The sequence below is a fragment of the Schistocerca gregaria genome, chromosome 1 (assembly GCF_023897955.1).
Source record: "Schistocerca gregaria isolate iqSchGreg1 chromosome 1, iqSchGreg1.2, whole genome shotgun sequence".
NCBI lineage: Eukaryota > Metazoa > Arthropoda > Insecta > Orthoptera > Acrididae > Schistocerca > Schistocerca gregaria.
Genome location: NC_064920.1, coordinates 573,742,971 through 573,766,832, shown reverse-complemented (window position 1 = coordinate 573,766,832; position 23,862 = coordinate 573,742,971). Strand labels below are relative to the sequence as shown.

General features: G+C 34.4%; 1 protein-coding gene across 3 annotated transcripts in view; it reads left to right on the top strand.

The window, feature by feature from the left end:
* The window catches only part of LOC126356585 (vesicular acetylcholine transporter-like), an 886,345-nt gene extending 862,735 nt beyond the window's left edge, over positions 1-23,610 (top strand). The window contains exons 11-12 of one of the 3 annotated variants that reach the window (XM_050007384.1): positions 16,509-16,709; positions 18,261-23,610. In XM_050007384.1, coding sequence (XP_049863341.1) covers positions 16,509-16,709; positions 18,261-18,464 — 405 coding nt within the window. In that variant the 3' untranslated portion in view covers positions 18,465-23,610. The remainder of the gene's footprint in view (positions 1-16,508; positions 16,710-18,260) is intronic. The other 2 variants (XM_050007386.1, XM_050007383.1) reach the window with 2 other exon arrangements.
* The last annotated feature ends 252 nt before the right edge of the window (positions 23,611-23,862 follow it).

The window sequence follows — 23,862 nt, the reverse complement described above, 5'->3', positions numbered from 1 at the left end:
ATGTAGAGAAGCAGTCAGCTGTAACACACTGCTTTACCTGTGATGAAATATCTCAAAGTACATAACACCTAGGTGATCTACTTTTGTTACAGAGGGAGCCAACTTTAGCGTGTGTGTCTCATCATATGTAGAGAAAGCTGAGGCTGGGGTGGTTGGTTTGTTACTGCTCATCCTGCAAAAAGTATGCCAGCCATTGGTAGAGAAGCCAATGAAATCAACATTGTTAAATATATTCTGCCAACAAGCTACACTTGAAGCAGGCAGTCCAGTAAGGTAGATGGTTGATTCCTCCAGCTGACGAGCTTTTTTACATTATACCTAACTTAACAACTGCAAATAAATACCCTCTTAATAAACTGAAAACTATTTCTCTATATAGATGAGCCTTTTGAAATTATTTTGTCAACTCACACAAGAGAACTGAACAGGAAATACTGGGAAGATATAGTTTGTCTGTAAACTGACAGTTGGGTAGTGCTCATGGTGGGGGAAGCTGCCTTTTGCAGAAGAACATTGCCATAAAGGATGACTAAGAATCAATTTCCCCTCTAGCAATGTAGAACAGTGTGCAGAGATTTACATAGATGTTTTCTTGTCCATCTCATACATTGTTATTATTATTAGTATTTAATATCTGTGTTTTTTGTAGTGTTAACAGACTGTGGAAAGTAAATATCCCTGGACATGTCTGCACACTATGTCACAAGTGATTCATAAGACAAGCTGCAGAAGGCTTGGTAATACATTGTGAAACACCCTGTAGTAGGGTAGAGAGACTGAGGAATCACCTGCTTGCTCTTCTGTTTGCAGGCCTGACATATTAAAATTGTGTGCTAGACTAGGACTCAAACTCAAGACCTCGACCTTTCATGTGTAAGTGCTCTACCACTAAGCTACCCCAGATAAACTCATGACCTATTGTCACAGCTTTACTTCCACAAAGGTCTCAAGTTCGAGTCTCAGTGTATCGCACAGCTTTAATCAGCCAGGAAGTTTCATAGAAAGTGATCTACAAATGCCACCCACCCACACTCTCACACACCTCCAGTCAGGATTTTTAATATGTTGTTCATTACACTCCCCATTACCCCAGTACAAAAATTTGTGACTGCATGAATTTTTTGCTTAATTATCCTTCATTAACTGGACTACTAGCGACAGGTACATTAAAGACCCACCCAGATAGATGCGTACATTAGCACATCACTGCTGAGATTCAGGATGGCACACTGATCCTGTATCAAATACACCCATTGTATTAACAACAAGGGCCAGTGTGTGAGTCAGCCTGTCTATTTTTTAGTCAATTTCTCAGAGATGATCAGGTAATATTGGGCTTGTACCCACCCCCTGCTTCAGTTACACAATTTGCGAACATTTCTCGCATTCTCACAGGCAATTACACTATACCATTAGACACATACAAAGGGGGTACAGATATCCTTTCCCAGGGAAATGAGGGAGAGAGGGGGGTGTGGCAATGGCTGGCCACAGGAAGGGCATCCAGCCATCCTCCACCACCAGCATTACCAAATCCAGAATAACATACCAACCATGTGACACATGGGATACAGCCAGGGAAAAGAAGCAGAAAGAAATACTAGAGGTACATTAATGCACTACAATCAAACTTCTGAAAGTATGAAATTCTGTCTCTACAATTATTTCAAATGATCAGAAAAGCACACACTTAAATAATAATATCATTACCAACAGTCATTTGGTTCATCCTTTCTTTAATTACAGAATAATATGGATTAATAAGCACATTGTACAATTGACTTCAACAAAGAAAGAGCTAGTTGATTGACAACTTCTTTAAGATACAGTATCGTCATGAAAGTATCAAATATGAGTTGTCTATTGGATACAGCTATCTCGTAAAATAGTTATGAACATTTCTGATTGAGCTCCTAGAAGACAAATTCTTATGACATACCAGTAATTAATATTTCATCTAATATAAGAAACATCATTATGAAGTTACGAATGTGGTTACTGCCAGGCAAAATGGAAAAAGGCATAACTGATTTTTTATGAGCTGGACAGTGGGTTTAAAAGTGTGTGCATCACATACACCACAAGTAGTATCAGAACACAAGAACATATTAAATAATAACATAATCAAAGAAATTGGATGTGATGGTGTAGTTACCTCATTTTGTTTTGTGAAAGAATAAAATATGAGATGCCTCATTCAAAAATGCAGACAGAAAACATTTTGGGTCTCTTCTATATTCATTATTAAATAAATATATTGGAGACAATGAGGGAGACTAGTGGGATTGAAAGAGTTCGGAAGTAATTTAAGTTATTTTTTATTGCTCTACATTTGGAAAAATTCAAACTTTTTTTTTTACTGAATTAAGTACTGGCATTTTGATTCTGAATGAATTTCATTTATTCAGAGAAACAGAGTAGTAAAATCATACTCCCATATGGAAGGTGCTTCATAAGATAATAGACATTACATGTACCAATGGCTCTGTGTGCAGAAATACAGCCTAACAATGTGTTCTGACATAGGAGTTTGGTTTACCAGATTACACTGTCATGACTGTTACAAGAACAAATTATTTATGTGGCAGCTACATCCCTAACATGATGACAGCCTTTAGCACTACACTATGTGATTAACCTTTGTATACTATTTCACAACCTAGTGTTTTCTGATAGTTGTACATGGAACATGAATTGCTATAGAGATAGTCAACAGCTTTGTGTGAGCTATTGAGCATGTTGTCTCCCTTCTACCATCATTTTCTTGATTGTGAATTTCTTCTCTGTGATGCATTTTTCAGCCTTCTAGTAAAAATATCATGTGAGACAGTATCTCCAGTCTGAAATTTCACAGTCTAATGCCACTAGATAACATGCCTAGAAATAAATGTTATGTTTTGGCACGTTCAAAAAGTACCTAAATTGCAGCTATTTTCCATTCTTCCTTTTTCCATTAGCATATATTCTATTACACTCATTCTTGTTGCTTCTGTCAAATAACTCATTCATTAAGACCTACTCTGAATTGTAGACAGTTCCCTTATTTTATAAATACACAATCCTTTCAAATGTTTTATAAATATAAGCCATTCAAAACTTTATATTAGTTTAAGACCTCTGATTCAATAACAGTTTTGTTATTGCAATGTTATTACATAATTTTGTAATCTGAGATCCCAGCTATAAAAATAGTATTATAGCAATTATTACTATTATTATTATTATTATTATTACAATATAACAAGAGTCTTTGCTTACTTCTCTATAAAATACAAGCTGCAATCTTCATGACATAAGTTCCTTCATTGTAAGTCACAGATGCACAGCTATAGGCTTACGCATTTTTTGTTCACCCAGAAGTCCACCACTGTTTATTTCCTTATCAGTTACTTAGTACTGTTTATTACATTTAGAAAACACATTTTTGTTTCCTCTGACTCCCTGATTTTAAAGGAAAAGTTAAAACAAAATATAAATAAATACCATTAATAGCATACCTTATGCTTCAGTCAGTATTTCTGTTTTCAGTAAAAGAAATCTTAAAAGTATTTCAGAGAATTTTAAGTTTTCTTCTGTTGGCTGTTAATTTTGAAAAATTGTTTGTGATGAAGGAGTCACAAAGAAACAGCACCAGTTCCCACTGTAGAATAATGACAAATTTGTATTCACCCTCTCTCTCTCTCTCTCTTCAAGAACAAGCTGGTCTCTCACTTAGTTTACTGCACAGATCTCTACCAGCAGTAGAGTATAGGCAACTGGAAAATGTGTCAAATACAAATATGGAAGAATAGCACTGTGTATTAACATCAAAGAAGATACAAAACAGTCTGAACTGATTACTGGTATCACAACAGTTACATATCAGTTAGAAATGTTTAACATTTTCACTGTCTTTTTCCATTAAGATCAGTGTCAATAACAAAAACCAATTGTTTCAGTTTATCAAAGTTACTCCTAGCGAGTGACTTGGTGAGACTATCTGCTTGCTCTGTGCAGAGCTGACATGTTCTAGGCTGAAGATGCCCAAGTTAATTTTTTCTCATATAAGGTGATACTAGACATCTGTGTGTTGTCTCTGGGTACAATGCTGAGGATTCTTGATCACCTGGATGGCATTTTGATAGTCCATCCACAAGGTGGTAATTATTTCTTTTAGCCTTACAATATTTTGCAAAATTGCCTGGACTCACATGATTTCTTTTACAGGCTGGCAGAAAGCTAGGCATTCTGCTTCCTTTGTTGACAAGGTCACAAGTCCTGAGAGTTCCAATCTATAGTTGCTTCACCAAGTTGATTTTCAAATAAGAAAATCTCCTGCAAGTCACTAAATACAGACAAATGATTATCTCTACTCCTCGTATGACATAAAACATGATAGATTATTTCCTTTAGGTACTTTAAGATCCTATTCACGGTAGTCCAGTGTGTCTTTTCTGATATTTTAAGGTGGTGACTAGCATTGTGCATTGCAAAACTGATATCAGGTCTCATTGCCACTGACAGGCAGAGCAAGCTTCCATTGTCTTGACAGTATGGAGTGTTGATAATCTTTGAACTGAGTCCCAGCTCAGAGTCCACTTGATCATGATCAACAGGTATTGCCACAGCATGCTGTACCATTTCAGCACAATTCTGACACATGCCTCTTGGTCTATGAAGCCAGAGCCATCATGGAATTACTCTATTTGCAAATGGAGATAATGACTAGCACTGCTCACAGTTACATCGGACTCCTCCTCAAGATCATTCAGTAATGGATTGATGACTTCTCTAGACTCCAATACAACCAGACTGCCAGAGATGTGAACAACTAGGATGGCCACCCTTGTCATTTGCAAAAATGCAAGATCAGCATCTGTTGCTATTGGGCTGAATTCATTTAGCATGATGGTCACAGTCCAGATTTTTGTTTGAGTCCATATATACTCTACTTCAGCTTGGATACCCTTTTGGTGAATCCATAAAGCCCTCTGGTTGTCACATATAAATCACAGTATCAATTTCACTGTGTGATTTTAACATCAAACTGCCTCTTATCTGTGGCTTTGGATGCTGCAATAGATCGAACTATTCTTATGGAGGCAAATCTTAGCACCAGACTGAAGGTTTCAAGGTAGTCCATCCCATGCCTCTGTTAAAATTCTCTAACAACAAGTCGAGCTTTAAATCTATGCACAGTTCCATTTTTTTTTCCTCTTTGGTTCATATATCCACCTATTGTCAAATATTTCTTGGTTTTCTCTGGGTTCAGTCATCATCCAAGTTTCATTAAGATTAGGTGCACGCATTTCTTCTTGCTCAGCATGTTTCCAGAATTGTCACAGTCTATTGCACCTAGTTATGAGACAGGGTCATGACAATAAGCCACATATGCAGAATTTACATGTAGGCTGGCAAATGTAATAGGCATTTTGATTTTTGCACTGTGTCTTAGGCTTCTTCCTGTTTGATTTATGGATTCTGAGTGATCTTCATTAACATTCTCTTCAATACATTTGGTTTCAAAATTTGGTTCTTCTTCAGGTTATTCAGTTTTCTCTTCCTCTGCCTTTCTACTTGAGTTGGCTATTCATCCTCAGTGGTCTCAGATGGGAATGCTTCATCTTTTACTCGGACTGACAATCAGTGTATAATATGCCCATGACAGCAATATTACATTATATTTTAACTTGATCTTTATGATGAAAGCAAACACAATATCCATTTACTTCTGTATCATATCCAACCAGAAAACCTTTTTCAGCTTTGGAATCAGATTTATGCTATCCCATTATATATATATATATATATATATATATATATATATATATATATATATATATATATATATATATATATGTGTGTCAGCCTTGGAATCAGATTTCTGATATCCCTTGTGTGTGTGTGTGTGTGTGTGTGTGTGTCAGCCTTGGAATCAGATTTCTGATATCCCTTGTGTGTGTGTGTGTGTGTGTGTGTGTGTGTGAGCCTTGGAATCAGATTTCTGATATCCCTTGTGTGTGTGTGTGTGTGTGTGTGTGTGTGTGTGTGTGTGTGTAAATGATCTCTCCAAATATCATGAGTTTGGCCACATCACAGTTCAATCCAGTCCATAATTTGTTAGGTGATTTTCCATAAATACTACTTGTGCCTGTCAGTACAAAATATAAGTTGTTTGTTTGTGGAACTTTTCTTACAGTCGCTACCTAAGTTCCATTCTCACATTCAGCTGGACCATTCTGTTGGGGTTGGAGGCTACTGATTTTTGATGTATTATCTCTTGAGTCTGCATTATTTTACATACCTCATGTTACATGCATTTCACACTTATGTTTTAAGAACCACAAACCACTAACTGAATTAACTTGCATGTGGACACACAAATCATTGTAAATCAGTTGACCTCTCTTTGTTGACTCTCAATTACTTTTGCAAAGGGGCAACTTATGTATTTTTCCCACAACGCAATCCTCACCTAAGCTTTTATCTTCCTCCTTATATTGAATTTATCTGTCTTTCATGAAATTTTACACATGGTGACAGATTTTGTGTACAAGTCTTTTGCATCAGATTTTAAGACCTACCATAGTAGCCATATTTGCCTGAATAATGTCATTTTCACTCAATTAACTCTTTAACTTCATTCTATAAACTTTCCTTCATACATTTCCTCCTTTGAAGGGTCTAAAAATTGTCTTGTAAGATTTAAATTTTGTTGCCTTGTCAAGAACAACTCCAATTGAAATGAATCCATGGCACACATAAAATATTTGATGAATATTTCTCACTCCATCTTTTTCCTTCACCTTTTTCTTGTGATGGAATGAAGCTATCATTATCAACACAAAATGGGACTTTTCTCTGAATCAGACTGTAATTTGTTAACAACTTAATTGCCAGCACACATGCGTTCAGTAGCATCAGAACTTAAAAACTATGCATTTCAGCCACATGCTTGCTTGCTACGGATGAAAAAATTTCCCTTATAAGGACAACCCCTCTCAATTTATCTTGATTTTTATATTTATCGTTGGACACATAGTTTCTGCCTCCCCTTTATCTACCAGGACGTCTAGGTATTTTTCTTCCATCAACAATCTTGATTTAGTATTTGTTGGTCAGGATGTGTTGATTCCCACACACTCATAAAGTGGCAATACCTCACTGGTAAAGTCATTAACAGTTTTGTAATCATCACAGAGCTAGAAATAAAGATGATTATTATTGAAATTATGTTAGCAAATTTCTGCATAGAAAATAATTGAAGATCAGAATGATGCAGTATACATGTTCTCATTACATTCTGGTTTAACTGTTTGGCCTTTGACAGTATCCCAGATTCCCATAGCACTTAAAGTTTTATGTATATGTACTCTCCATATCGGTCAATTTTTGATGCCTCTGAGAGCTCTGCACTTCTTGTACTGTCACTTTCCATCACTTTTAACATCTTGTTTTGTTGTAGTTTTAAAGTGTGTGAAATTACTGAGACACGGATGAGGATAGCTGGTTGAATTACAAAATACACATCATCACTGTGAAGAAATATATCCCAAATAAACACACTCATACACTATAAAGAATGGCACTATCACCACATTACAGGATCTACAGAGACATGTTTCAGCATGAACTATACAGATGCCCCGAAGAGCACACACAGAAAAGAGAAATATAGGCTAGAAATCACTTCATTTTCTGAGTACACTGGAAATGATGCTGAATGCAAATGATTCCCACTGCATTAACTAGACAGAATTATAATACTTCCCCTTGGGGATTATCACAAGAGAAGAACTTAATAGTTTCACACTATTAAATTCAAGTAGTAAACATAAAAACACAAATTAGATAAAACTTAACTTGCAAGTACTCTAACAGGAAACAATACATATTTTAATCCTAACATGTCTCTGAATTTTTCAGTTTCAATACTAATGAGACCTTTAGTTAAAATGTATGCCACATTTTCATAAGCTCGAGAAAACCTACTAGAATAGTCTGTTTGTCTTTATTATAGTACACCATGAAATATTTGGTTCCTTTGGATTATACACTTTTCTCTCAATGACACCTGTGTTATCAGCATTTACCTGCAGGGACAGTCTGACAAATTAAGGACACTTCATCTTGTGTGGAAAATCTTCTAACCATTCCATGTCTCTTCATATCTCAAACATGGCAATGTATTCAGCTTCTACTGTGGAGGTCACTACAATAGATTGAGTTTTTACTCTTCCAGCTAAGTAAAATTCTGCACCCTATTACAGATTTACTATCAGTTGGGTCATTTACCCAGTCAGCAGTATCAGAATAATTGGCTCTGAAACATAAACTCAAATCTTTAGTTTGATATAAGTAGCAAAATACTTTTTTTACTATGGTCCTGTAAAACACACAATGTTTAGAACTGAATTGACCCAGTCTTCCCACAATGATGGAAATATTAGGCTATGTACGTGTACATGTATATGAAGTAAACAGCCCCCTCCTTTTGGTATAATTTTTTGGACAAATGTCATTTCATTCTCATCTTCAATGAAATTATTGTTATTATATATTGCAGCTATACTGTAGCAGTCATGCATTTTAAATTCTCTTTGTGTCTGCTGAATGTAGTTAGTTTAGTTTAATTTCACCTGCCCTTTAGACTGTTCAATCTCAAGTCTTAGAATAAATGACACATCATCCATTTCTTTAATGTTCATGTGAGACTTCAAAATGCTATTCAACCTTATAATCCTCTCTTCCTCTCTTACTACAACTATGTAATCAACATGAATCCCAGTTGTCAAACTATTAGAGAAGAATACACAAGGACCTTTTTCACACTATTTCAAACCTAGCTTTATCATCACAGATCAGAAAAATTGTAGCAATCCATACCTGTCTGGTGAAGCCTATATGAACTCTTAATTCAATAAATACACCTTATTCCTCAAACCAAACAATTCTGGTTGCTCCTTGAAAAAATGAGGGCACTTATGGGGCTATTCAGGTAAGCAGTTTCTATACCAATGAGTTTGGTTTTCCATTGCATTAGAGCTGCTATTGGTATCAGAATCATCAAGCTACTTTGTCTCCTCATTGAGCTGTGTCTTTTCTGATAATCTACTCCAAATATTTGGCCATAACCCTAAACTCCTAACTTTGCTTTAAATTTAGTGGTATCGTCTTTCTTTCACTTTGTTTTAAATACCCAATTCTTCCAACAACATTATCAGCTTTTAATCTGCCAACAAGTTTCCATGTATTGTAATGTTTCACGCTACTTACCTTCAACTCTGCAGCCTTATACAACTCGTCCCTGTGAACTGATTCTAAAGCCTCTTTCACGTATTATGGATCAGACAGATTTGCTTGACACAAGGTAGCTAAAAAACATGCAAACAGGCATGAAGCACAATGTTTTAGTTTTGACAAACGTGAAGACCTTCGTAACCCTACTACCACTTTCTAACACCATATTGCACTCCTCACACAAACCACTATTTTCACTGTTGATAACTACACCATTTCTGTATTGCAAGTATCTTATTCTCTGACCTTGGATTTCCCCCCATCTCCTCGAACAGCTGTAGGTTCAACTGATTCATCTGCAACTGATTTGGCATTTCTTGGTGGTGAGTTGTCACCATTTGTTGATAGATCTGGGACCCTCAACTGCACTGCACTGACGCCATCTCCTGTCACCTCCTGGCTGTGTGGATCAGCTGTTGTCATCTGTTTCATGTTTACTCCTTCCGGAACACACAGTTCCTTGTTTACTGTAGCCTTCTGTGGGAATTCTCTCTCACCAGGATTGATATCTCTTCTCAAAAGGATTTTTCTATACAAGGCTCCACAGACAATATCCTTTTGATCCTGTTCCCACTCGAAGATAAACACATTCTTCTGTTCATTCACTGAGTTTGACTGGTGTCAATATGCCTGTCCATGATTTGTAGCCAAACACTTTGAGCATTTTCAAATCTTCTTTAAGGATACAGGGTATGCATAAATGGTGGAAATATGGAAACTTTTTATGACTTTATTAAATTCTATAGTCTTTCCTGATTACATTGATATATACATTATAGGGTTTCAAATGAAAAATGTATGCCACCACACCCCCTTTATCTCTGTTACAATTTCGAAAATAGCAGTCAACTTTCTGTTTCCGGCAATTATATGTATGATACATTGTATATGTTGGTAACATTTCAGGTTTATAGTATCTGTGAATGATTATCTTTGCTAGTATTTACTCTTGTTTCACTGAAGCACTTTGTTCACTTGTTACTGATTGATTTTTGCCCAAGTGTTACATATATTTGTGAAAGTACATATCATTTAGTGTTCAAAAATACAAACTATGCCATCCATCAAGAAATTCAATAAAAGAAAATTCTGTGGTAACCATTTCACAAACAAAGCAAGCCATAATGTTGAAAGTAACCTATGTATCAGTTATTCATGGAAGAAAGTCCCACATGGCTCACTTCCTGGTGATTCAAATTTTTGATGATGTGGGCGTCTTATCTTCTTTGATAAAGGAAGTGGCGAAATGTAAACAATGTGATGGTGCAGGCTGTCTGGAAATAACTGAACAACAAAGTAGCAGGAAGGGTTTACCGTCAAAATTAGTTGTTCTGTGTAGATCCTGCAATAAATCTACTTCAAAATTGACTTGAAACATTGTACATAATTCATATGACGTGGATTTGAAGTTAGTGTATGCAATTCATGCAACAGGAAAAGTTTTGGGGGTTGTTGGACCTTTCTCCTCCTCCCAGTATGTTCAGCAAGTACATAAAAATACTTTTAGGTGCCTTGACAGTTGCGTCTAAAGATCTATGAAAAATGCAGTAGAAGAAACTGTAAATATTAGTGGAACCAGGGACAATGCTGCTGCACTTGATGGGACATGGAAACATGGAGGACATTGTTCCTTGAATGGTGTTGTAAGTGCTACTTCTCTGAAGAATGGAAAAGTTGCTGATGTTGAGTGCTTATCTAATTACTGCCACACCTGCCATGGTAACACTGAAGGACATATTGAACATCAATGTTCAAAGAATTATGGTGGTTACTGTGGAGGTATAAAATATTTCAGAAGTCGGTGCCCATTTGTAACTTTAGATATATAAAGTACCTAGGCAATGGAGACTTTATGGCTGTCAATAAAATTAATAAGTTCAATGTTTATTGTGATACCTTGGTAACAAAATTGGAGTGTTGTGGTCATGTTCAAAAGAGGATGGGTGCTAGTTTCAGGAAGCTACAAAGAGAAATGAAAGGAAAGTTGCTATCTGATGAAAAATCTCTGTCTGACTGAGGCAGATTGACAGAAATTGAAATAGACCTTCTTCAGAGTTATTATGGACTGGCTATTACATGAACTGCACCTCTGAATGATGTTGCAGCAATGAGAAAACCTGTATGGGCCACCTACTTTCATAAGTTGAACACAGATGACCACTCTGTTCATGGACTTTGTCCTATAGGAGCAGATTCTTGGTGTGGTTACCAAAACACAAAACAAAGTGATCAAATATGTCATCATAAGCATTCTCTCTCTGAACCTCTTATGAATGAAATAAAACCAATTTTCAGAGGCCTGAGTGACCTTGTTTTGCTTAGTAAATGTTTCTGTCAAACTAAATACATTAAAGTTGTTGTACTACATGTAGTGATATGTTTCAATTATGGAGTGATAAGAAGGTTGGAAATCCTGAGAAATTTAGCATAAAATGTGGCTCTAATATGAAAAATTAGTTACTTGATTGTGACAGACAATGGGTGCATGAAGCTAAAAAATTCATTCTTCAAGTTACCAAAGAAGAGGGAAATGATACAAGTAATGCCAAGAGGAAGCATGAAGATGAAGAAATTTTGCAGAATGAAGACTATGCTTCAGAAATGTTCTGAGGCACAGTTTAATTTGACTCATATCTTCATTTACTATCTCCCACAGGTTGTATTTTTCAAAATTCAGGTACAAATATTTTCTAAAGTTTATAAAGCATTGCTCTATTTTTTTTCTGTAAGTTGCAATAGTCCATACTTATATAGTAGACCTAAGCTTTATTGCAGAATCAACTAAATTATAGAAAAAACAACATTTTTATTAGGAAAAAAATTATACAAATTAAAATGTAAGATATGATTTTTTTATCCTTGTAATATACATAATGGGTGAAATTAAAAAGGTCTAGTACCTCAGCCATCATGTCATGCATATCTGGTAAAAATTTTGTTTCCTTCAAATCTATAACATTGGATTAAATGGTACCTGAACGTGAGGGGAAAAACTGCATCAATTTCTTTGTAATTTTTTTAATAATCCTAAGCAGGTTCAAATATATTCAAAATACTTCTAATTTCTTTATAAAGTGTGCTGCATTACCTGATATCAACAGATAACTTGTAAAACATATTAATTATAAACAGTGCCTGAAAGAAATAGGTGTTGATTTTTACATAACATTGAGCCATAAAAGTACCCTGTATCCTTAAGAAGTTCTTTCTGCTTCCAGGCTTCATATGGGATTTTTCCACCAAGGGATTTTGTTGGGAATCTGTTTCATATGTAGCAGGCCAACATCTGGGCTTCCCCCCAAAAGTTGTTGGCCAAATCACCTTGGAATAGTAAAAACCTCACAATAGATATAAGCGTTTATTTCAGGAACTTCAATTTTCTGTTGGATGGAGTAGAGTAAACTGTGCTTTTCAAATGTAATATGTTCTCTTCCTTGAACAACTCTTCAAATTTTCTGTTGTTGTACTCAGTCCCACTGTAAACTTTGCTGCTCCCTCCCTGTCTCACACTCCACATGTGTTTTAAACTCCATGAAAGACTCAAATACATCACTCCTCTGCTTTAGCACTTTCACTGTTGAATAACTTCTGTGGTCATCCAGATAAGTAGCATAATAATGTGCTCCTCTGAAGGTCAATCCAGTGTAGCCTCCACCACTGTACATCAGTTCTAGAAAATTTTCAGTAGTAGCTTGTCTTGGTTTGAAAGGCTGTCTTTTCATTTTTCCTTGCATATACGTTTTATTTTTCTTTCTATTTCATAGTTCCATATACTGTGGGAAAAGCCTCACTGTGCCACAATACTTCTGTCCATCTGGCTGTTGCTTCATTTTTCAGCTTTTGATGTGTTTTGTCACTGTGGGGCATCATTATATTGCTATTCACTTTGTAATATTTCCAGTGTACTAACTATAAATCACTGCTTGATGATGCTCCTCTCAACACTTCCTTCTCCCAACAGACACAATAAAATTGCTGTTGTTGAACCTATTGCACGTTCCTTTCTTGTCCATTATAACAGAGCAGAAATTACCACCCAGTTCTTTCACCAGAAACACTTCTGTTAATTGCTCTTGCTTGCTTCACTGATCTATAGGCAGTCAGTAATTTTGTTATGGAGTCATCGATAGTCATATTATCCTTCTTTCTTGACATTTACTAGCTGTCTCATTTTGGATATGGTCTTACACAGTCCACTGTTCCATTGTATTTACTTGAGCTTCTCTCATGGCTCCTTTGCTAAACTGAGAGTACCAGTCATCTGTTGGTAGTGGTCTTCAACAAGGATTAGAATGATGGACAAGTCCCTCTCATTTTTCTTGTTTTCTTCATACCCTGTTCATCATAACGTATTACAAAGCTGGGTTCTGAGGCATTCTGTGCCTCACAATGCTGTATCAGAGAATGAACATGGAATGACAACATGAAATAGTCATTGCTGCATAGGTGTTCAATTTTCACAGATGGTTCTATCATTCTGAATTGTTTTCTTCTTCATTGGCTGTTGTAGAATGTCAGATATGTTTTCTGCAGCAGAATTTGCACTGATATGAAACTTCCTGGCAGATTGAAACTGTGTGCTGGACCGAGCTCAGATGAAAGGCAAAGATTACAAGTTCAAGTCTCGGTCTGATACACAGTTTGAATCTGACAAGAAGTTTCATGTCAGATATGTTGTCTTCAAAACTGTAGGTGTTCTGGCCTGAGATGCTGGAGACGGTGGTTGTGTGTGCATGAGGTGTGCTTGCTTGTGTCTGTGAATGGTGTGTGTCTCTCTTTTACTGATGAAGGCTGTGGCTAAAAGCTTTATGCCGGTGTCTTTTAATTGTGCCTGTCTGCAACATGATGTGTCTTCTTTACGGTAAGTAGCAATCTATCTTTTCCTACATTTTTAATACTCCTGCCTGTAGTTTCCATTGTTAGAGTTTAAAGTTTGCTACAGTAAAAAACAGATCAACAGAGAAAGATATTTTCTGTCCAACAAATGAAATTCTTGAGTCAATAAATAACAAAATGTCACTTATTGGAATTTTCTGGCACTTTTCAATGACCTTTGACACTGTAGACAGCATACTCTTGGGGAAAGCCAGTTTTTATGGTTTGAATGGTAACACCAGGAAGTGGATTGAATCTTATCTAAAGAACAGAAAGGTGAAGGTGATATTTGATGGTACTGATGGCTGTCCTGTTTCATCCTGCTGGGCACATTAAAATGTGGAGTGCAACAAGACTCCATTTTGGGACCTTTGCTGTTCTTATCTTCAGCAATAATTTCCCAATCATACAAACATTAAGAGCAAATTTACTGATTTTGCTGATGACACTACTATTCTTCATGAAAGCCAAACAACCAGTGAACTAGAAAATAATTTAATGCTGTATTTGTATATATCTTACACTGGTTTAAGTTGAACATATCAACTCTAAATATTGAAAAAATCCAGTATATGCAATTTTATGCTCTCAACAGAGAATGAAGTATTCCACTTGAACTGTTATTACCAAAATATGTCACTTTCTGAGGATTCTGGGTATCTTTATCGATGGAAAGTTATGTACATTGGTCCAGGCATGTTCTACAACTTCAAAACAGTTTCAGTGCAGCAATTTATTCCTTATGTTTAATTACCTCTGTTGTAGATATCAGTGCTGTCAAAGCTGATTACTTTGACTATTTTCACTCTATTTTGTCATACGCTATAATTTTTTTGGATAATCAACCTATAGCCAAACAAATTCTTATTGCACAAAAGATATCAATTAGATACATGAGTGACATTCACCCAAGATATTCCTAGAGAAACCTGTTCCATAAGCTCCAAATATTAATGATCACTTCTCAATACATCTTTTCTCTGATGATCTTTTTCTGTAATAAACATTCTCCCTTTACACCTAATAGTACATACTTTGACCACTATACAAGGTCTAAAATGATTTACATAGGGATCTAAAACATCTAAGTCTTAGAAAGAATGGTGGTCGCTATTCTGCCACAAAATTTTTCAATTCTCTTCCATCACATTTTAGAGTCCACATTAATGCCCCACTGCATTTAAATCTAAATTAATAAAATATCTTATGGATAAGTCATTTTACTCTGTTGTTGAGTATATGAAGATTAACCAGTGATTACTTTTGTAAACAAGTATTCTCATTTGAAATAATGTTTTGAGACTTTCAATATCTAATGTGCTAACCATTATTTGCATTCCTGGTATATGATGGTCAATGTATAAATATACTTTTCTTTTGTACTTTAACATATCTCAGTGATGTGCATTATGTTACTGTAAACTTATTCTATCTATATCATAATGTAAACCTGCCTCATTCAAAACCCTTGTGACTCATCACAAAATGGACCTAAGGAATCTGAAGTAAACAAACTGTGTTGCTTTTTAATAGTTCAGTATCATTCCTATTGAAAAGAAACATTTCTACTCACACACAATTTCTAGTCACATTCACCAGACTTGAGCACTCACCTGCAACAGGTGCCATTCAATCTGCTTCACTATGTGGAATCATATAGCTTCCACCTCCTAAGTTGTCCACTTCATTAATACCACATGTCACAAGCAGAAAATGACAAAGTAAATTTGACAGAGCCATGGAAATATATCTCTGATTCATAAGCCAATGCTAAATTTTTGTTTTTATTATGAATTCCTCAGTATCACACAGAATATGTTTAAGTGGATTTTTGAAATTATCAACAATGAGATAAGAATACAACAGCTGGTGAAAGGAACTTTAAGGATCTTTTGTTCAAATGTGGTAGCTGTAAAATCAGTGCAAGTTTACTGCATCTGAAATGTTCCAACTAACGAAATGTTAAACACTTAATATCTTTGCAATTGTAGTCACAAATCAATGAAAAGCAAAAATTTAGCAAAGGCTGATTCTAGAGCAATCATATCTGTATAAAGAAACTAAAAGAAATTATTGAATGGGAAATGCTGTGCATACAGTAATGTAATTAAATATGAGTTGACTGCCATTTCATAAGCACAACTACATTTTATAACAATGAGATACTGCCATACTTTGGGTTTAGGAGTGACTAGATCTCAGGTGATTTACATTTACCTGTAATCATATTGCAATAGCAATATTAAAAATTTACAAGTAGACTTTTCATCAATTTTAGTCACAAAATGCATGTATTATAAATCTGTTCTAAACCTACATACATTTTTCATATCAAATGCTTATTTTCATTGCAGGAAAAAAAGAAGCTTGAGCTGTTTGATGCTGCAATCAAAAAGCAAACGGAGATAATGGTTGATAACATTTTAGGTCAGGGTATTGATATCCATTTGCTTGGTCTCAGAGAAATGGCTAAAGAGCTTGGGGAACCATTGCCAGAGATTTTCTCTGATGAGTCCTACAAAATAGCCAATCATTTCTCACTGTCTACTAGTCAGGTGAGTATACACTCAAGAAACTGTATTTTACATAACTTGTATTGATGAATTACTGTATTGGCAATGGATTTTAAAATGAGTGTTGTAGACCCCAACCTCAATTTTTCTCTCAGATGGAATATACCATTCCTTTACAAACTATTTTACTTCTTTGTTCATCCATTTTCTTGCTTTATTTGTGAATGGGACCTTCCAGTTTCACAAATTAGTGCAAATGTGGGTTTTTTTTTATATCTTGACTGATATACAGTACTGTAACAGTCATTTAATTTTGCAACCAAATTCATACCATCAGTCATTCACATTCTATTGACTTTATCATGGAGGACAACTCCAGGGATGAGAGACAAGTTAAAATGTAAACCTCCATAGAAAAATGAGTGTTAGAAATTTTCTGTGAATTATACTAAAAAATAAATATAATGCATTTTGTATAGTCTAGTGATGATTGTAAATCCTATAAATGGACAGAATACAGGTAGCAGGAAAGCTTAAACTTTAAAAAATCTAATTCCAATTGCTGTCATTACTTACAATGCTGAAAGAAATGTCTAATTCATGAAATTTAATGATTACATAATTTATAGAAATACTGGTAAATGCACATGTTTTTAGTTTTCTTTTAAATTTATATGGAGCGCTAATTACTACATGCACCTTGTTGTAGTCTTTTATGCCAGTAGACACAGTTCTACTCTGGTAATGGAAAAGTCTGCATGGAAATTATTATTTTTGTTATTATTATTATTTGTTTTGTATTGTAACTGTAATAAACATAGCTCATCTGAAACTAGTTTTCATTATTGGCTACAAATACCATTATTCCTCAAGCTGGCATGCCTGTGTATTGAGTGTGCCATCCACAAATCTCCTATAATTCCATTGTTGTTTTTCAACTATGACCACATACCTATTCCTTCATTATTGCTTCAGCTAACACAGTGATAAGTTGTGCTGCAATATGTCTGTCCAAGTGAGCAGCAGTAACATAAAATAAACAGTGAGCTAGGTGAGAAAAAATTTATGATCCGTGATTGAAAATGACTCAGATTCCAAGCTAGTGGCACAAATGAAGCAGTTGTGTACAAGATATTTAGCAATCAAATAAATTGTTGGCTGGGATCTGTTGCAACTGCATGATCTAAAGCTTTGAGTGTGTCATTACTGTGGGGGAAATACTTGTACATGGCAAGAGAGTGATATAACAAAACTTTTTTCTATTAGTGTTTAATGAAAGAGAGATTTAGCTCATATAATATAATTAATTTATCAGTGATATAACTCATGTAATATAAGTTTACTTTAATTGTTGTTTAATTAAACTTAGGTTATACTGTGATTTTGTTACAGTAAGGTAATCCCATAGTTTACAAACAGTACAGACTCCAGTGCATTGACCGTTTTTTCACCTAATAATTTTAGAAAATAACCGAGTCTAATGACACATATTTACAACCAAGAAAGCAATACTATTAATTTTAAAGTTACTTTTCAAGAACAACGCATTTTAATTATTGTATTTGATCAACTGTTTCTATTTCCATTATTTAGGTTGCAACAGCAACTGACAGCTTCATGGGTTATGGACCAGTTGTTCCTGATGGGTATGGTGCATCATATAACCCAAGATCAGATACTATCACTTTCTGCCTTTCAGCATTTCACTCATGCCAGACTACAAGTACATGGAAGTTCGCTCACAGTCTTGAAGAGAGTCTTAACAGAATGCAACAACTGGTTGGTAACAGACAATAGAATCAACATTTGTTGTTTACAAAGAATAAATTCTGTTGAAGCTAATATTAAGCTAGTAAGGATGCTATTAGAAACTCACTCAGTATTACTGGAACCAAATACCTCTTCATTTCTCTTACTACTATGATCACACTGCAACACGTTTCCTCATAGTAAATACTGAAATACTCTCTAAAAATTGAAATTATGCAATATTTTCCTGCTAGGAATATGCATCAATAAGAATAAATATGCAGTAGATTCCGAAAACAATATGAAAGTTTCTGTGTATGCCTCCACAAATTACAATAAATGACTTGTTTATTTTATCATTGGCAATCAAAAAAGAAGGTAAATTTACTATTCTTCTTTCAGGAGTTTATCAGATGCATAACAGCAAATTGGTTTTACAATGTTACTGTAATCACTATGCACAACATAATACGTAGCTAAGAGGAGTACCAGCATATACAGCTCCAGCAGATATTTAGAGATCTTCTGTACAATACTAATAGATGGCACTTATTTCATTAATTAGATTTCTTTGCATTTTCTCTCTACACCAGTCTTCAGTTGTTCTGGCCACTGTAGTTATCTGGTTACAGCATATTCAGTTCAGTCATTGATAAATTATAAGTCTAAAACTTAAAGAACATCATTTCCACAGTGCTGTTAGTTTAAAACAGTACAGTACTAAGCAGTAGTAGCTAATTTCAAGCATGTGATCATTATCAAGTGCAAATGTCATCCTCATTTGCATACTCATCAATGGACATGACCTTGGAATAGGTATCTCCCACCTAAACACACACACACACACACACACACACACACACACACACAGTAATTGTTGATTAAATATTCATTGCCACACAGCATAGAATAAACTGCTGGTACTCTTTCATTATTATAGTATTTTCTAATTTATAAGATGTCATTTCTTTCCCAAGTACCAGGTTTCTGGGACAAAGTCCAACAATGTGAACTTCTAGCAATATTGCCTGTGCTTGCTGAAAAATTATTTATCCACAATAGTTTTCTTTGCATGACAGAGGTACATTGTCAGAAGCAGTGCTGCGAATATTTTAAAAAAATTAGTTTCAACAAGTACACAATATTGCTGTTATTAATACACCTCTGCTATTGTATACCAACTGATTGTTGCCAATAATGATTAAATTACAGTGTTCCTCTCTTAAGCAAATTTAATTATTATTTACACACTGCAGTTTTCATCGTAGTATTAAGAAAGATGAGTTACTACTACATTTTACATTCTCGGTGCTACACGTCCAACATTTGCAAAGTTTTCTATGATATGACAACAGTTTGTCTGGAAAAATAAATATGTCTATTTTAACACACCTTTCCCATGATCATTAGTGAACCAGTAGCTGTGAAACAGTTCTCTTAGTTGGAAGCTGTCAGTTTAGACAATGTTAATCTAAAATTTAACACTTTCCAGTGGCAAGAAAATGTTACCAGACTCAAATATAAAATGTAAACACAAAATTGAAAGTAATAAACAGTCATTGTACTTTGTTCATTTAGACTCAATCTGTTATGCCATGAGAAGGCAAATGGTGAATTCCTCACCTTCAGTTTTTGCTGTCATCTCAAACTTTCTAACTAATCTGCTGACTAAAATGATAGCTCATCAATTGGCACTGTCAGTGTTGATATAGGTAGTATTATGTAAAATGGTTGTGCAGTAACTATTTTTGAGAACAATGGTTTTTAGAGTGCCTTTACTTTCTTCAACTATAGATTTCTTCAATTGTGCCATGCTGGTGATCACTACGCACATTAACATATTCTCAAACATATCATTAAATATATTATGCTTAAAACTGATGTTAGAAATTTCATTTTATAGAAAATTTAGAAGGTAAAATTTGTACCCTATTGACTTACCAGATTCATTGGCTGCAAATCAATGTGATGTAGTATGTGACATAGACACCTATGAATGCTGTTATGAGTAGCAACTGTTAATTGTGAATTAATTGATATTTATTTAGTTTATAGTGATCTTTAATACTGTTGTTCTTTAACAAAAATTTATTCTGTTTTAAAAAATTAAAAATTTTATTCATAGTTAGCCATGGATGTGAAATAGCTTTTATTCTACACTGTTAAATATGTGTATGCCATATAAGACCACAATTAATCATTATTAAATGTATAACACATTAGTACAAGTAAGAGATAGTGAGTGAGTAGCAATGTAATGAGGCTACAGCATGTCAAACAGCTGTTGACAACTATCCTACTCTGTTTTTATGCTAAGTCCTACACATAATTTCCTGTTACAGTAGTGTATAGTGGAGAAGTGCCAAATTGCAGCAAAAAGCATTTACTTTTTCTGGACACCAGTTGTTACCCAAATCTAAAACATCAAATAGGAAAATGTTCCTATCCTGCGATTTAGTCATGATGTTTTTGGCTAAGCTCAGTATAACATTTTACAAACATGTCTAAAATACTTGAAACTGCTTTTAATGAAAGTACCAAACACATATACTGATACTTATGAGGAAATAAGAGTTCATAATAGCCATTTTTGAGACTTGCTATGTTTACCAAGCATACCTTTCTCCTTCATATTATAAGGACTCTCCAAGAATACACCTATTTTAGTTTATGTGCCTTGACTAAATAATTCTAACATATAAGCTTCAATATACTAAACACTACATTTTCAAAATTACACAGGACAGACAAATGTCAGACTTGAAATTGCAACAAAGATAAGAGAAGTATTAAAATGTCAACATCAAGCTTCTTTGGCGAAAAAGGGAACAGTTAACAAACTTGAATTATTTTAAGAATTGTAATAAATTTTGGAAGGTGGGTGAGGTGCACATGAGGAATTAAACAATAGTCATTAAAACAGTAACTCAGATTCTCCCAGCAGATCTCAATGGTAATTTGATACTTCCCTGTTACTTTCATATATATGCATAGTTTATGCTTTTAATAAAATGAAATTTTAAAAGTAGTTGACTGCTTTTTGTCATATTTCTATACATTTTTCACTCATCCCTTTTTTTTCTTTTATTCCCAATGAACCCTTATAACAGCAAAGAATTTTTTCATTATCATCTCTTATCTCAGCTATCACCAATTTTCGTGTTGCAAAAAGAGCATAATCTTATAATATTTCTTAAGCATGTTTACATAGTTTGTTTATTTCAAACCTTAGCAGTTCAAGTTTTCACGTGCACCTAACTTCTGAACCCAATGTTTAGCATTGCTATGAACTTTCCTTTATTTCTCACATAAATCTTATAAACTGAAATGCTGCCAATTCTTTTAAAAAAATATTTTCATGCACTACCCTGAGTTGGAATAAAAATAAAGGGATCAATAATAATACTGTACATAAAATAAGTACTGTGACTGATACTAGATAGCTGTACCTATTGTGTTTACTATGTGCAAGAAGTTTCATACAGACACATCTGTGAAACTTTGTTACATTATATGCTTATGAAAGAATTAACAGTACAATACAACATATTACAAACTGCCAGTTATATTTGTTTCACCATAGTCATAGTATTTTGGGAACTACAGCAGAATAACAAGGTGTTTAAAGTAAGCACACTAGTTATGTCAGCAAGTCCGGTGTGAGCAATAAAGTATAACAACAATTGTCAGACAGAATCATAACACATTTTTGGCAACAAATGGTTCCTATTTACTAAAAATGAATGATATCACTACATTTTCTTAATTCTTACTTCTGAAACAATACTTTACAAAGTTATTGTTTTATACTGCAGATGAATATTAACTGCTATTGAGGGTGGACCCCTTTGCATCTTTTACTCATGACTGTGATTACTCAAAGACTTTTCTTAAAGTGAAATGGTTGCTCCTTGTTGTGGCAACTCTGATTTAAATTCAGTTTAGTGCCTCTCAAAACCCCACACTTTTTAGAGACTTAAATCTTACATATGTCTTTCAGATCACTTACTTGTTATAACCTGACAGGGAGGTTAATTCATTTCTTAACCATTAGTGTGCATGAGAAATAGTATGCAGTGCAACAATAAGAAAATTTTACTAGTAGTATTTAGTTCTTGTTCAAATAAACTGTTCAATTTACCTAATGACTTTCACCATTATAAGGATCCAGGATAGCAACAATATTTGCTTTCACATTAAAAATGTAATTAGAAAATATTCATCATGTGACCACTCCTCAATATCTCTCCTTAAATGAATGAAATGAATAATGGTAGTGTCAAACCAACAGTGCAAGAAATGTTTTCTTATTTTCAGATTTTTCTAGTGTTTGTTGTCTAACAAAAGAGAAATCCAAGCTCACTCTAACATTCTGATGTTCATACCACCCCTTTAACTTTACAAGAACTGTAGTGTGAGCTAATGCTATGCACAGTTCATACATCTCTGACAGTTATAACAACTTATTCTCTGTATACAGCAAATACCTTCCATGAAAATCAATTGTAATCTGTAGGGTCATCTCTGTTTGGGCCTACTGCTGTTATGTAAGCTGCACCTTGCACCTTGTCGTGTTTGCTCAAAATTATGTTTAAGAGTTTGCAGAAGAATGGTCTGTCATGTTGTTATTCTTTATTTCTCACACTCATATACCTCTCTTTGTTTGTTCGTTCTTGTTTCTGTTAGTATTAATTGGAATTTAGTTCTTTGAACATTACCATGACTGTGTTTAAAATAATATCATTAACAAGATGTCAGTGTTATATATTGTCTGTTTCCTTTTCATTATTGTTTGAAGCCCAAGCCCTAATTATTTGGTGATATATAGTATAAAATATGAGAGAATCATAGTGATCTTCACAACAGTCAAACTTTTGACTTGAGATTGATACAGAAAGGAACTGTTCACTGTCTTAACTTTTTCTAAAGAGCAGGTCTCTTCCTGTTAATATAGTCATATTGAATGTTATGTGCATTGTTGCTGAAAATATCAAACATCCTGTGTAGTATATCTTCAAATATGTATTTTACAAAATGAAAAAAGCATATATTATATGTTTTTCTTAATGTATATTAATATTGCTGTTATCAATATTATTTAGAAGTTTTATGATTATGTTTCAAATTTGTGTTCCATGTTTGTAACACTCTGTGTTAATAAAAAAGATATACTATTAAAAAATATTTCTGTGAACGTTCTGGTGATGCAATGGGGAGGTAGATCTTCCACTTACAGAGAATATTGTCAGACAAATGAGACCATTTCCAAGAATGATAAAATTTGCAAGAAATGTAAATACTGACCATTCTCAAAGCATATCCTTCAGGTTTTAAAAATACACCTACCTCAGATGGCAGAAGGAACTCATCATTTATGAAGCTATAATTCTACATAAAGTCATTTTCAATTAATCATTCATTTGTTCATTATGTTCCATGGATCCCA